Source organism: Vulpes lagopus, chromosome 15 (assembly GCF_018345385.1).
Source record: "Vulpes lagopus strain Blue_001 chromosome 15, ASM1834538v1, whole genome shotgun sequence".
Lineage (NCBI taxonomy): Eukaryota > Metazoa > Chordata > Mammalia > Carnivora > Canidae > Vulpes > Vulpes lagopus.
This window is the reverse complement of record NC_054838.1, coordinates 25,558,891-25,574,229: the sequence shown is the minus strand read 5'-3', so window position 1 is coordinate 25,574,229 and position 15,339 is coordinate 25,558,891. Positions and strand designations below refer to the sequence as shown.

Here is a 15,339-nt window from a genome sequence, read left to right as displayed (position 1 = left end):
CATCTGCAGACAATCTGAATGGGAGATGAGGCCCCATCTAATTTTATAAGTGAAAAAAGTAATAGTTCCTTTGGAGTTAAATTTAAAGCTAAAACTTTTGATTAGTAATAGCTGTAATAAAGTAAAAGGATGCCACAGAAGATGATCTAAGTACAGGTCTCCTTAAGATGCTCAGTAACTGAGTTCTGTGATATCTGCTTCATGCATGAAGGTGGACAGGGTCTGAGGGACGCCGGGTGGCTCAGTGGTTGAGCGTCTGCCTTTGGCTCAGGGCGTGATCCCGGACTCCCAGGATCGAGTCCCATATCAGGCTCCCTGCATGGAGCCTGCTTCTCCCTCTGCCTGTATCTCTGCCTCTCTTTGTCTGTCTCTGTGTCTCTCATGAATAAATAAATAAAATCTTGAAAAACAATAACAACAACAAAACCAAACCAACTCCATAATGTATCTAAACCTAGGAAAGGGGATCCCTGGGTGGCGCAGCGGTTTGGCGCCTGCCTTTGGCCTAGGGCGCGATCCTGGAGACCCAGGATCAAATCCCACACGGGCTCCCGGTGCATGGAGCCTGCTTCTCCCTCTGCCTGTGTCTCTGCCTCTCTCTCTCTCTCTCTCTGTGTGACTATCATAAATAAATTTTAAAAAATTAAAAAAAAATAAACCTAGGAAAGGTATATTTCATCCAGGTAAAAAGGTGGTTATGATCACTTGATCATTTACTACCAGGAGGAATTTATTATTAACGCTAGCCAGACTACCAAGATTAGTACCTTGAGACTTGTTCTGAAGTTCCAGAAAAATAAAGTAGCAGATGTTATCTATAAAGCTAGCCTATAACTGGATATACCAATTTTGGCAGATGCTTTATAAGGAGATTCTATCATGCTTATTAATACCGGGTTCATTTCCTGAGAAGCAATATAGCATATCACAGACGTAACAGAAAAAGAGTATCAGAGCAACCTGTACTCAACTGTTGGTTCTTCTACTTCTGTGGGATTACATTTTACGCAGGGTTGAAGTTCTAAAGTTGATACACAAGGTAAAAATTGTGCTATCAGTACTATGTGAAAATCCCATTAATTATCTATTAAATATGCCCATTTTGAGATTTCTGTTTCAGAGTGACGAAATTCAGAAATCATATAAATGTTTTATTGCTTTTACTATTTCACAAGAATCCAAATTATTGGCTCTTTTGATTCTTGGTGATCATCTTCATCATTCTAGATAGTTTTAATTACCTATTTTCTTTTTAACTTCTGTTAAACGTTATCAACTTATTATCTCTCAGCTCCAATTCACCCATTATTGCATGTTCTCCAAAACTGGATCTGAGGTCTTTACATATTTTTTGTTTTCCAGTTGGCATGATGTTAAACTTCAACAGTAGACGGTGCAAGGGAGACACTGCAGAAAGAGATTTTGCTCCTGATTCATGTGCAATACTACTCTACAAGCTCCTGAAGCTTGCGTTCCTCTAGCACCCAGGTCCTGCAGCATGGGAAGCCTTACAGCACACACAGCTTCCCTATGGCCCAAATCTTGCAGCACAGGTGGCTTCTCCAGCACACCATCCCCATGTCCAATTTTTCCCCTAGCCTTACTGGGTAAATTTGGTATACAAAAAAGGGTAAATAATTAATGTATATTGGGCAGCCTGGGTGGCTCAGAGGTTTAGCGTCGCCTGCAACCCAGGGCATGATCCTGGAGACCTGGGATCGAGTCCCACATCGGGCTCTCTGCATGGAACCTGCTTCTCCCTCTGCCTGTGTGTCTGTCTGTCTGTCTCTCTCTCTCTCATGAATAAATAAATAACATCTTTAAATAATTAATGTATATAATTTGGTAAGCTGGCACTTAAGTACAGGCACTATGTTGTATAGCGGATCTCTGGAACCACCCTCAATATTTTTGTTGCAGAATTCAAATTCTTGTAGGACATCATCCAAGCCATCATAACTCTTTAGCAGCCTGGCCACTTAGATGATAGATCTCACTTTTTTATCAACAGTCAGGAAACCCTTTAAATCCTTAAAAATTATTCACAATCTTTTTATAGGTATAAACATACTTGTTTATTTGGGGCTTTATTGTTCTCACATTACAAAGGTATTAGGAACAACTGAGAGAACAGATTCTTAGCTCTCTTTTCATGGTTTCTCAGGAATATGTTCATTGAATGGAATGGTATCATATATTGTTATTTCTTTCTCTCTCTGCCAAGCACTATAGCTGAATGATCACAGTTATGTTCTATTAACTGTGTGACCTCAATCAATCGGAGTTTGTTTCCTCATTCGTTATAAAAAAAAATACACTACAGAATTAATAATATGGATAATTAAAATAAAATAATTAAAAGAATCTTGTTTACAATATAGGTCAGTGGTTCCCAAACACCAGTCAAGAACTAGCTGTATAAGATTTCTTTATAGAGCCTTATCAAAATATAAATAAATGCCCAGGTCTCCCTGGTAGAAGCACTAATTCAGGAGAAATGGGATAAGGCCAAATTATCTGTTATTTTAATCACTTTTTAGGTGATTCTAATGAGTGATCAGGTTTAGGGCCATTGTGTATACTATCACTATCTTATACTTTGAGGTCCAGGGTATAATTAATTATTCTTTAATATCTTGTTCTTGTCTTACTGGGAAGTTGCCCAAAGAACGTGGGCAGGACACCGTAAGATCTTACAGGGTAGATCTTACATATAACCACTTTTCCAAGAATAAGCTCCCAATCGATATCTAGATTATATTCAACTCTGTCAAACAGAAGAAAACTTTGCAAAAGGCAACACAAACTCAGAGAATTTCCAAGTGCTTTATACGATGACTATAACACTGAATATATCAAGAAAGATGAAGGTTTCTTTCAAGATTAAATACTAAGGAGACACTAAATACAGAGGAAAAACAACAGTAGTAAAATTTTCTCTATGTTAATTATTGTCCAACAACCTCACCAGGAGAGCAATAGTTATACAACTTTTTTGATGGTAATGGAAGCCAGGTGATGTATAAACAATATTACATTACTTACTTTGCCATTGTTTCTGCAGATAGGTCTTCAGAATTCTTGACTTTTGTTTCACCTAAAAAGAAAATATTTAAGAAATAAAATTCCCAATGATAGGAATTATAAAAGCAAGAGAATTCTCTCTCAAAAATCTCATTTTTTGGAATGAAATGCAGACTTTATAATTGTGTTTGATGGGTTTAGTATTTTCTATGTTAAGATGCATCTTTATAGTTGGCTACCCCAAGGAGGATGTAATTTCAGTAGCCTAGCAAAGACTTTGCACATTCCTTATACATCACTAGCATCAGAATTTGGTTACATCAAAGGACATTTTTTTTTTAGCTAAACAACAACATATTTAAGTGTGTGTATTTATAAAATATCTTATAGAAACTAGGACTTCCCTCAAAGAGCCCAAATGGAATAAACCAGGTTATTCGTAATGGCCATATTGAAATTCATAACATTTAACACTACTCAAAGAAGTTGGCATATATATCATTAAGTCAGTGACTAATTAAGAAAATCACTCACCATGACCTCGAAGATCTAAAGCCACAATCCTACATTGAACCCTACTAATGATTGCCGCCTAGAAAGAAGGAAAGTCTGTGTTAGCAAATCTTCTCCATTACCAATGATAACTTTGTTGAATGAACTGCCATCAGAATTCCAGAATCTCAAAGTAAGCAAAGAAAGATGTTTCACTTTTTTTAAAATTTGAGTATAGCTGACATACAATGTTACATTAGTTTCAGGTGTATAACACAATGATTCAACAAGTTTATACATTTTGTCATGCTTGCCACACATTATCACTGACCATATGCTGTGTCTTTTATTCCTGTGACTTATTCATTCTGTACCTGGAAGCCTGTATCTCCGACTCCCCTTGACCCATTTTGCCCATTCCCCCACCCCTACGCCACTGGCAAACATGAATTTGTTCTCTGTACTTATAGCTCTGATTCTGCTTCTTGTTTGTTAATTCATTTGTCTAACAATGGACATTTAGGTTACTTCTATATCTTGGCTATTGTAAATAATGGTGCAATAAACATAGGGATGCTTATCTTTTCAAATTAGTGTCTTCATTTTCTTTGGGTAAATACCCAGTAGTGGAATTATTGGACCATATAGTATTTCTACTCTTCTTTGAGGAACTTCCATACTGTTTTTCACAGCGGCTGTACCAATTTACATTCCCACCAACAGATGCAGAAAAAGCATTTGACAAAATTCAACATCCATTCATGATAAAAACTCTCAGCAAAGTGGGTTTGGAAGGAACATATCTCAGCATAATAATAAAGCCCAAATATGAAAAACCTACAGCTAACATCATACTCAATGGTGAAAAGCAGAGCTTTTCCTTTAAGATCAGGAACAAGACAAAGATGTTCACTCTTGCCACTTTTGTTCAGAGAGTTCTGGAAGTCCTAGCCACAGCAATCAGATAAGAAAAAAAAAAGAGGCACCCATATTGGTAAAGAAGAAGTTAAACGGTCACTATTTGCATATGATATGATCTTATACAAAGACTTTTCACTTTTAACTAAAGCTAAAAAGTGACGATTCTCTTTTTGTGCATGTTCTAGTTCTATCCCAACTTCAGAATATGGCTTTCTTCACCTACATCCCTCTTTATTTTATTTTATTTTATTTTATACATTTTTATTTATTTATGATAGTCACACAGAGAGAGAGAGCGAGAGAGGCAGAGACACAGGCAGAGGGAGAAGCAGGCTCCATGCACCGGGAGCCTGACACGGGACTCGATCCCAGGTCCCCAGGATCGCGCCCTGGGCCAAAGGCAGGCGCCAAACTGCTGCGCCACCCAGGGATCCCTACATCCCTCTTTAAATCCTAATTCTCCCTTGCTTTTCATGAGACAGAGTAATTACCCCTAAGTGATGAATCTCTGAACTCTACTATCACCTACAATTTTTATCCATATTCCTTGGTTATCTTTTCCCTACTCTGGAAGGGAGACTCCCTAGATAAGGACCATGAGAAAGTTTGTATTTTGGCTTAGGATATCACACAAATGTGACATTTAGATCATGAAATAACCCTAAAAGCAGAACAAATCATGAAATCTACCAAATATTCATTTAAGATGCAGCATTATACACAATCTTTTTTTTTTAAGATTTTATTTACTTATTCATAGAGATGCAGAGATAGAGAGAGAGAGAGAGAGAGGCAGAGACACAGGCAGAGGGAGAAGCAGACTCCATGCAGAGAGCCTGACGTGGGACTCGATCCCAGGTCTCCAGGATCATGCCCTGGGCTGCAGGCGGTGCTAAACCGCTGTGCCACCGGGGCTGCCCGCATTATACACAATCTTATACCACAGTTAGATAAAAATATACTGAAAAAGAAATCATAATATCATGAGGAGGTACAATTTTTGAGATTTAAACAAACCTGAAATAATTGGAGTTCTTCTTCTTCAAATAAACTAGATTCTTTGACAATATATTACCACCAGTGTTAGTAAATGTCATCAACATTTTTAAACTTTTAAGAATAAAACAGGAGGACCATCTCATCTAACCCTCACATTTTCTGAATGTTTTATTTCTTTTTCTGATAGTTCATTGTTAGTGTATTATCACATTTTAAAAATCAGCTAGAGGTGTAACTGGTTGGCTCAGTTGGAGGAGCATGTAATTCTTGATCTTGGAGTTGTGAGTTTAAGCTCCACATTGTGTGTAAAGATTTATACTTAAAATAAGTAAATTAAATAAATAAAAATAAAAAAATAAAATAAGTAAATAAAATCTTTTAAAAAAATCATCTAGAAAAGTAAGTCTGTTTCTACTTCTATTACTCTAACTAATGAATACCTTTAAAGAGAATAAGACTGAAATTCTATTATATTTTGCTATTTGTTCCTGAAAGCTAATTTACAAGAGTTACTTAATACATTATGGTGGCAGTACAACTTTCAATGACAAAAACAAATCTGTATTCTGGAAATAAGTGGCAAAAATAATGTCAATTTTGCTTTATTGCTCTACATTTTTAAAAGACAGCAACAAAATATTCATTTGAAGGTAGTAATTGTCAATTCCAACTTTAACTTGAAAGCAATGCTTTATGATTCATTTGCCTGTCAGACACTGATGATAATGTTAAAAATACTTTCCATTCATTTATTTATCAAATTTTTCTATACTACATCTTACAAAAATCTGGCATCGAGTAATGGGGTTACAGTATGAAAAAGATGGGTAATTTTCCTGCTCTTATAATGTTTACATCTTAGTGTGGCAAAGACTAGAAAACAAGGAAAGAACTAAGTAAATTCAAAGAGTAACATGTTTTATAAATAATGAAAAAGTGTCAGAGCATGTCCACAATAGTTATTCTCTTTATTTATTTTTTTTAATTAATTTTTATTGGTGTTCAATTTACCAACATACAGAAAAACACCCAGTGCTCATCCCGTCAAGTGTCCACCTCAGTGCCCGTCACCCATTCCCCTCCAACACCCGCCCTCCTCCCCTTCCACCACCCCTAGTTCGTTTCCCAGAGTTAGGAGTCTTTATGTTCTGTCTCCCTTCCTGATATTTCCCAACATTTCTTTTCCCTTCCTTTATATTGCCTTTCACTATTATTTATATTCCCCAAATGAATGAGAACATACACTGTCCTTCTCCGATTGACTTATTTCACTCAGCATAATACCCTCCAGTTCCATCCACGTTGAAGCAAATGGTGGGTATTTGTCGTTTCTAATTGCTGAGCAATATTCCATTGTATACATAAACCACATCTTCTTTATCCATTCATCTTTCGATGGACACCGAGGCTCCTTCCACAGTTTGGCTATTGTGGCCACTGCTAATAGAAACATCGGGGTGCAGGTGTCCCGACGTTTCATTGCATCTGAATCTTTGGGGTAAATCCCCAACAGTGCAATTGCTGGGTCGTGGGGCAGGTCTATTTTTAACTCTTTGAGGAACCTCCACACAGTTTTCCAGAGTGGCTGCACCAGTTCACATTCCCACCAACAGTGTAAGAGGGTTCCCTTTTCTCCGCATCCTCTCCAACATTTGTTGTTTCCTGCCTTGTTAATTTTCCCCATTCTCACTGGTGTGAGGTGGTATCTCATTGTGGTTTTGATTTGTATTTCCCTGATGGCAAGTGATGCAGAGCATTTTCTCATGTGCATGTTGGCCATGTCCATGTCTTCCTCTGTGAGATTTCTCTTCATGTCTTTTGCCCATTTCATGATTGGATTGTTTGTTTCTTTGGTGTTGAGTTTAATAAGTTCTTTATAGATTTTGGAAACTAGCCCTTTATCTGATATGTCGTTTGCAAATATCTTCTCCCATTCTGTAGGTTGTCTTTTAGTTTTGTTGACTGTATCCTTTGCTGTGCAAAAGCTTCTTATCTTGATGAAGTCCCAATAGTTCATTTTTGCTTTTGTTTCTTTTGCCTTTGTGGATGTATCTAGTTATTCTCTTTAAAGGTATTCATTAGAATAACAGAAGTAGAAACAGACTTGCAAATGGCAAGATTTCATTCTTTTTGATGGCTGAGTAATATTCCAGTGTGTGTGTGTGTGTGTGTGTGTGTAGTTGTATATATATGCCACATCTTCTTTATCCATTCATTCATCAATGGACATCTCTTCATAGTTTGGCTCTTGTGGACACTGCTGTTATAAACACTAGGGTGCATATGCCCCCTTCTAATCACCATGTTCATATCCTTTGAATAAATACCTAGTAGTGCAATTGTTGTGTCGTAGGATAGCTCTATTTTTATTATTTTATTTTATTTTTAAAAAGATTTTATATATTGACAGAAAGAGAGAGGGAGAGAGTATGCACAAGCAGGGGGAGCTGCAGACAGAGGGAGAAAGAGAAGCAGGCTCCCTGTAGAGCAGGGGCCCGAGGTGGGGCTTGATCCCAGGGCTCTGGGATCATGACCTGAGCCAAAGGTAGATGCTAACTGACTGAGCCACCCAGGTGCCCAGGTAGCTCTATTTTTTTGAGGAACCTCCATGCTATTTTCCAATAGCTGCACCAGTTTGCATTCCCACCAATAGTGTAACAGTATTCCCCTTTCTCCACATCCTGGCCAACATCTATTGTTTCCTGAGTTAATATTAGCCATTCTAAGAGACGTGTAAGGTGGTATCTCATTGTAGTTTTGATTTGCATTTCCCTGATGCTGAGTGATATTGAGGATTTTTTCATGTGGCTGTTAGCTATTTGTATGTCTTTGGAAAAATATCTTTTCATGTCTTCTGCCCATTTTTTGACTGGATTTTTTTGTTTTTTGGGTGCTGAGTCTGATGAGTTCTTTATAGATTTTGGATACCAGCTCCTTATCTGATACATCATTTGCAAATATCTTCTCCCATTCCATAAAGTGCCTTTTAGTTTTGTTGACTGTTTCCTTTGCTATGCAAAAGCTTTTTATCCTGACGAAGCCCCAATAGTTCATTTTTGCTTTTGTTTCCCTCACCAAGATTTATTTAAATCAGAGAGAGAAAAAAAAAATAAATCAGAGAGAGAGAGAGCGCATGCACACAAGGGGCGGGAGGGGCAGAGGGAGAGAATCTTCAGTCTCCCTGCTGAACATGGAGTCCATTGCGGGGCTTGATCTCATGACCCTTGAGATCATGAGCTGAGATGAAACCAAGAGACAGATGTTTAACAGACTGAGCCACCCAGCCATCTCATTTTTTGGTAGTTTTTTGATTACTGATTCAATTTTGTTTCTTATAGTTGGTTTATTCAGCTTTTCTATTTCTTCCTGGTTCAGTTTTGGAAGGTTGTATGTTTCCAGGAATTTATCCATTTCTTCTAGATTGTCTAGTTTGCTGGCATATAATTTTTCAAAGTATTCTCTTATAATCCTTTGTATTTCTGTGGTATCAGTTGTTACTTTTCTCTCATTTCTCATTTTACCTATTTGGGTCCTTTCTATTTTTTCTTGAGGAGTTTGGCTAAGGATCTGTCAATTTTATCTTTTCAATCGTGATTTCATTGATTTTTTATTTTTCATTTAGTCTTTACATCTTTTATTTCTGCTCTGATCTTTATTATTTCCTTTCTTTAACTCACCTTAGGCTTTGTTTGTTCTTCTTTTTGTAGTTCCTTTATGTGTAAGACTAGACTGTTTTGAATTTTTTTCTTATTTCTTGAGACAGGCCTGGATTGCTATATACCTCCCTCTTAAAACAGCTTTTGCTGTGTCCCAGAGATTTTATGGCTTTTACTTTTTGTTGTTAACTTTATTTATTTAATTTTATTTTTTTGAGAGAACAAGTGATGGGGTGGGAGGGAAGGGGGAAGGATGAGAGAGAGAGAGAGAGAGAGAGAGAGAGAGAAGTAGAGTTCCCACTTAGCAGGGAGCCCAATATGGGACTTGATTCTGGGACCCAGAGATCATGACCTGAGCTGAAGGCAGGTACTTAACCAACTGAGCCACCCAGACGCCCCTTATGGTTAACTTTTAAAAAACCCTGCCCCAACATCATATGAATGCTCCTAAAGTTTGTTTTTTTAATTCAGTAGTTTAATCCACTTGGATTGTTATTTTTATTGTATAAAATTATATACATAAAGATTTTATTTATTTATCTGAAAAAGAGAGGGCACAAGCTTGGGAGAAAGGCAGAGGGAGAGAGAAGCAGAATCCCTACTGAGCAGGGAGCCCATTGGGGCTCAATCCCAAAACCAAGATCATGACCTGAGACCAAGGTAGCTGCTTAACTGAATGAGCCATCCAGGTGCCCATTTAGATTATTTTCAAATACCTCACCAAATATAGATGGCAAATAAGCATATAAAAGGGTGTTCAACATCACATTTCATTAGGGAATTGCAAATCAGAACGGATGGCTCAGTCGGTTAAGATAGTGACTTTGTGAACTATGGCTTAGTAGTTTGTCAGTTGATTTTCCAGGAAGACAATATTTGCAAGTAATGACAATTCTCATTGTTTTCAAACCTTTAAAGTTAATTTTTCTTTCTAGTTTTATTGTTTGGCCAGAACCTTCAGTATAAATGTTGGAAAAAGCTCCCTTATCTTGTCCCTGACTTTATTTTTTTTTAATTTTTATTTATTTATGATAGAGAGAGGGGGGGGGGGGCAGAGACATAGGCAGAGGGAGAAGCAGGTTCCATGCACCGGGAGCCTGACGTGGGATTTGATCCCGGGTCTCCAGGATCGCACCCTGGGCCAAAGGCAGGCACTAAACTGCTGTGCCACCCAGGGATCCTTGTCCCTGACTTTAAAGGAAAGTGTCTAATTTTCACTACTAAGTGTATTTATACATATAATTTTCTGGTATATCAACTTAATAAAAATTAAGGAAGTTGTTCACCTATTCCTAGTTGTCAAGAGTTTGCAACCTAAGTAGAGTATTATATTTTCAAGTCTTTTTTTGGTATTAATTACACATATAGATTTTCCAATGCTGAACCAGTTTCAGACTCATGTGATAAAACTTGTTGTTTACAGTGTATTATTACTTTACTACACTACTGGATTAAATCTGCTGTTATTTAGAATTTTGCATCTATTTTATAACTTAAATTGGTTCATAGTTTTCCTGAATTTTAGTGGCCTAGTTTTGGTATTAGACTGATGCTACATTTGTAAATAAATTGGGTAGATTAAAACAGTGCTATTCTAAGTAGTGCTTTTACACGGCAAAAAAAATGTAATTGAACATTCTCCTTTTGGGGAGAAATTAACATCCCACAAGATAACAAATATTTAGAATTATATAAGAACAGCCTTTTAACTAATCTACCTGCCTCCATTTGTGTCTCTGGCCCAATCCATTAGCTATAGTAGTATGCTAATTAACAACCTTCAATAACTTCTTGCCTAAAACAGTGACACTCAATTAGAAGTAAGTAGAGGTATATCAAAATATTCAACTTCCCAGAACTTTCCAGTCTGGATATGTTTGTGATTATTTCAAACAAAACATACTTTCCATAACCCCTCCCTAATTCTGAAATGCCTACGATATATTTTATGTGGATATGGGTGGGGGAAGTGTTTAAAAACAGACCCCTCAGGATACCTGGGTGGCTCAGGTTATGATCCCGGGGCCCCAGGATTAAGTCTCACACTGGGCTCCCCACAGGGTGTCTGCTTTTCCCTCTGTCTCTCTGTGTCTCTCATGAAAAAGGAAATAAAATCTTTAAAAAACAAAAAAACAGTTCCCTCTACTCTTACCCTGAACTAAAGAATAAGCTGCAATTCTCTAGCCTGGTATCCAAGGCCCTCTCATAATTTTGCCCCTGTGATCTCTCTAGTCACTTTTTCAAAAAAGATTTTATTTATTTATTCAAGAGACACACACAGAGAGAAGCAGAGACACAAGCAGAGGGAGAAGCAGGCTCCATGCAGGGAGCCTGACATGGGACTCTGGGATCACGCCCTGAGCCAAAGGCAGATGCTCAACCGCTGAGCCACCCAAGCATCCCTTTCTAGTCACTTCTTTCCCTCTTCACCCTCATATTTTGGACTCAAGCTACTTATAATTTCCCAAACATAGTTCATTGTTACAAGTCTTCACTGCTTTTGCATTTCTCTCTCTTTGGAATGCCTTCTTTCCTAAGGCAACTTCTATTCAGTCTTCAAAACATAGTTCACATGTCCTCTTTTTTTTTTTTTTTTTTTTTAAGATTTTATTTATTCATGAGAGACAGAGAGAGAGAGAGAGAGAGAGAGAGGCAGAGACACAGGCAGAGGGAGAAGCAGGCTCCATGCAGGGAGCCTCCAGGATCATGCCCTGGGCCGAAGGCAGGTGCTAAACCCCTGAGCCACCCAGGGATCCCCCAGATGTCCTCTTTCTTTCTTTTTTCTTTTTTTTTTTTTTTTTAGATGTCCTCTTTCTTAATGAAACTTTCTACTTTCCTTATAGTCCCCTCAATCATCACCAGAGTTCATCATTCCCTCCTGTTATTTTTGTATCTTGTATATAGATGCTGTAAATTTATCTAAAATTTATCAAAGGCTCATAATCTTTTACTTATTCTCACAATTTCCCTATTGACTTAGGTGACTAAGGTGGCATCATACCCACTTTATAGACTGAGAAACTAAAGCTTGACAGGTTAAGCTGTTTTAGATTCAAACCTGTTCAAACGTTAATTTTTTTTGCTGTTATTTGTATGCATATGCGTTCTTTTTTCCTATCTTATTCATTAGACTTAAAACATCATACGAACAAGAGGATAGGATGTGTTTAATTTTCCACTGTATCCATAGCACCTAAGATAAAAATGTAGGGATTTAGCAAGTTATTTCCTGATTAGTTGATCTTATTAAAAAGTGAACTCTCATTTTAGTATCCTTAGTAACCCAGCACAAATCCTGGATTATAGAATATATTCAGTAATTATTTCTAACACGAACTAAATCAACTGGAAGAAGAAACAGAAATCAGAAGACACTTCAGATTCAACTCTTGGCTTTAATTAATTCGGACTTGGTTGGTTCCAGGTCCGACACAGTTACCAAAGCTGAAAACAACTGGAGACTGGCAAAATCTAGCCTGTTGAGAGTGCATGTGCTAATGAGCTACCACTGCTCCTCTCCTTTCTGTCAAACTTCAATTTCTGTGTAGTTCTGGATTCTCCAACAACAATGAGGTCAGTCTGTTATAACCAGTACCTGGTGATGGGTGCTATGGAGTTCTAAGTATAACTCACTATATATGATCATTATAGTAATAACTACAGTAACAACTACTTTATTGGATATAACCAAGGAATAAAGGATTCTAAAAAATTAGTTTTCTAGAAACTTAAAGCCTATCCTTTAAAACACCATAATTTCCCTCTATTAGTTATAACTTTTTGCTAGTTCCACAAAAATGACTATATTTTTTTTTCTTTATTTGCTTTTTTTCCTGTTACTAAAAAGCCAAAGTAGAAATGCTTTCTCTTGATAGTTAAGAGGATTTCTTTGGGTGAATCTCTGGGTCACCTTATGAAAAAAAAAAAAAAAAGAAAACCATGAAACATTTAGATAGAAAACGAGTTCTATTCAGGTCTAGGGATTTTACAGAATTATGGATGGATAAGAAGGAACTGTGAAAGATACATTTGTAATTAAATCTTATAATATGCACTGTGCTAGTATGCTGAGATGAATGCTTACTTTTCCTCTGTAGAAGGCCTGAGCTGCTTTGAAATAGTCCTAATCATTAGAAGTTCTGCCTTTTGTATGTCAAAAATATATCTCTATGGTTTCTGCCTTGAGTCTCTACTCTTATGTAGTACAGAATCAGTCTTCAGAGAAACATGCATACTGAAGACAGATACAGGTAGTTTTGAGTTCTGGTACTGTTACTGGCTAAATTTTAATGTTCTCATCTGCTTAACCTCATAGAAACACAGAAAGGATTAAATGGGATTATGCATGTAAGCACTTAGCATAGTAACAGACATATAGAAAATATTTAAAAGATGTGGTTGATTTTTAAAAATTATTATTATAGTTGAAGGCAAATATTACATCTCCCAAGTCTTTCATTTTTTCAGTGCCTTCAACTGTTCCTTGACTGTTATAGTTTCAAGTACTCTAATCATGGCTGCTCTTTCCTAGACAAGTTTCAGTTTGCTAGTGTCCCTTTAACTTGTGGTATCCAGAACTGAATAAAACCTTTCAAATGAGTACAAAGTTTTTCCTTTGAAAATAGTTTCCATTAAAGAAAAAAAATCCTTAAGTTACAAAGTAATACATACATACAATTGAAAAACAAAACCTAAAAAATAGAAAAAACAGGAAAAAAAATCACTCAGCTGTTTTCCATAGTGTCCAGAAGAATTTTTTTTTATTTATTTACTTTTATTCTTTTAAAATATTTTATTTATTTACTTGAGAGAGAGAGAACGTCCGCACACAAGCAGGGGGAGCTGCAGAGGGAAAGGGAAAAGCAGGTTCCCTGCTGAGCAGGGAGCCCAATGTGGAGCTCCATCCCAGGACCCTGGGATCATAACCTGAGCCAAAAGCAGATGCTTAATCCTACTGAGCCACCAAATTGCCCCGAAAATTGTTTCTTCAACATTGTATAATGTCTTATCAATACATCTAGTTTATTAAATCATTTACTTATTGTTGGACATTGAGACTGCTAATTTTAGACAAATAACATGTCTTATATTTGGTATTATTTCCTTAGATTCCTAGAGGTATGATGTCTCTGTCAAATGGTATAAATATATTGATAATTCAATCAAAGTGAGAAATTACTTTCTAAGAGAGCTCTATTTACAATACTACTGGCAATGTTTGAAAGTATTTGTTTTCTATTGCTTTTGGCAACACTAAGAATTAGCTTTGGAAAATATTATTGATATCTAAAAAAAATGATACCGCCTCTATGAATCATACCTGATTACTAGTGAGGACAAACTTTCTCATGTTGTTTGTTCTCCATGAACTGTCTCTTCATGTCCTTTGGTCTTGCCTATCTTGTGTCTGGGATTTTTCTAAGCATGTTATATAACTTCTTTGTGTATCAGTCATATGTAAATGACTTGCTGACATTTGATAAAGGCTTTAGAATGATTACATCTTTTCTGCTTTCTCAAACAGGAAACAATAAACAAAGTTTATCCTTTGCTAATTGCTCAAGGTCAGTGTTAACTTATTCAAGTTATAACTACTGAGCACCAACTCCAGGACAGGCCCTGTGTGCTGTCATATTAAGAATGGATAAGGCACAGTTCCTGCTCTCAAGAATTTCATGATTTAGCATTCATAAATATCAATCCAAGTTGTTCATCTCTTCCTTTGGCTGTCAGTGTACTTGTCCTCCTGCTATGCTAGTGGCCTTTTTGTTTCTATTTTACTACCGTATTTTACCAGCTATCATCTAGATGGATGTCTGAGGGAAATTCTGCCTCTCATGACCATAAGGTGCTAGGGCTTATTCCTGCTGTTTGCCATGGCTGCTTTCTGGATCATTTTCTAGTGCTTATGAAAAATATAACTTCTGGAGTCAAGTCAATTGCCAGAGCACTAACTTTTATGTAGCCATTTTTATTTTCAAAGCACTGTAACATAGAAACTCATTCAGTGGGCTGGTACACTGTGAGGAATAACAACAATAAAAAGGGATCCCTGGGTGGCGCAGCGGTTTGGCACCTGCCTTTGGCCCAGGGCGCGATCCTGGAGACCCGGGATCGAATCCCACATCAGGCTCCCGGTGCATGGAGCCTGCTTCTCCCTCCGCCTGTGTCTCTGCCTCTCTCTCTCTCTGTGACTATCATAAATAAATAAAAATTAAAAAAAAAAAAAAACAATAAAAAAAGGGCA

The 15,339-nt window shown here is 37.0% G+C and overlaps 1 protein-coding gene across 1 annotated transcript in view; it reads right to left on the bottom strand.

Annotated features, from left to right (window-relative positions):
• PPME1 (protein phosphatase methylesterase 1) overlaps window positions 1-15,339 on the bottom strand; it is an 88,584-nt gene that overhangs the window by 25,676 nt on the left and 47,569 nt on the right. The window contains exons 4-5 of the mRNA XM_041730438.1: window positions 3,559-3,616; window positions 3,046-3,097 (exon numbers count right to left, since the gene is read on the bottom strand). Of these exons, the coding sequence (XP_041586372.1) occupies window positions 3,046-3,097; window positions 3,559-3,616 (110 nt within the window). The remainder of the gene's footprint in view (window positions 1-3,045; window positions 3,098-3,558; window positions 3,617-15,339) is intronic.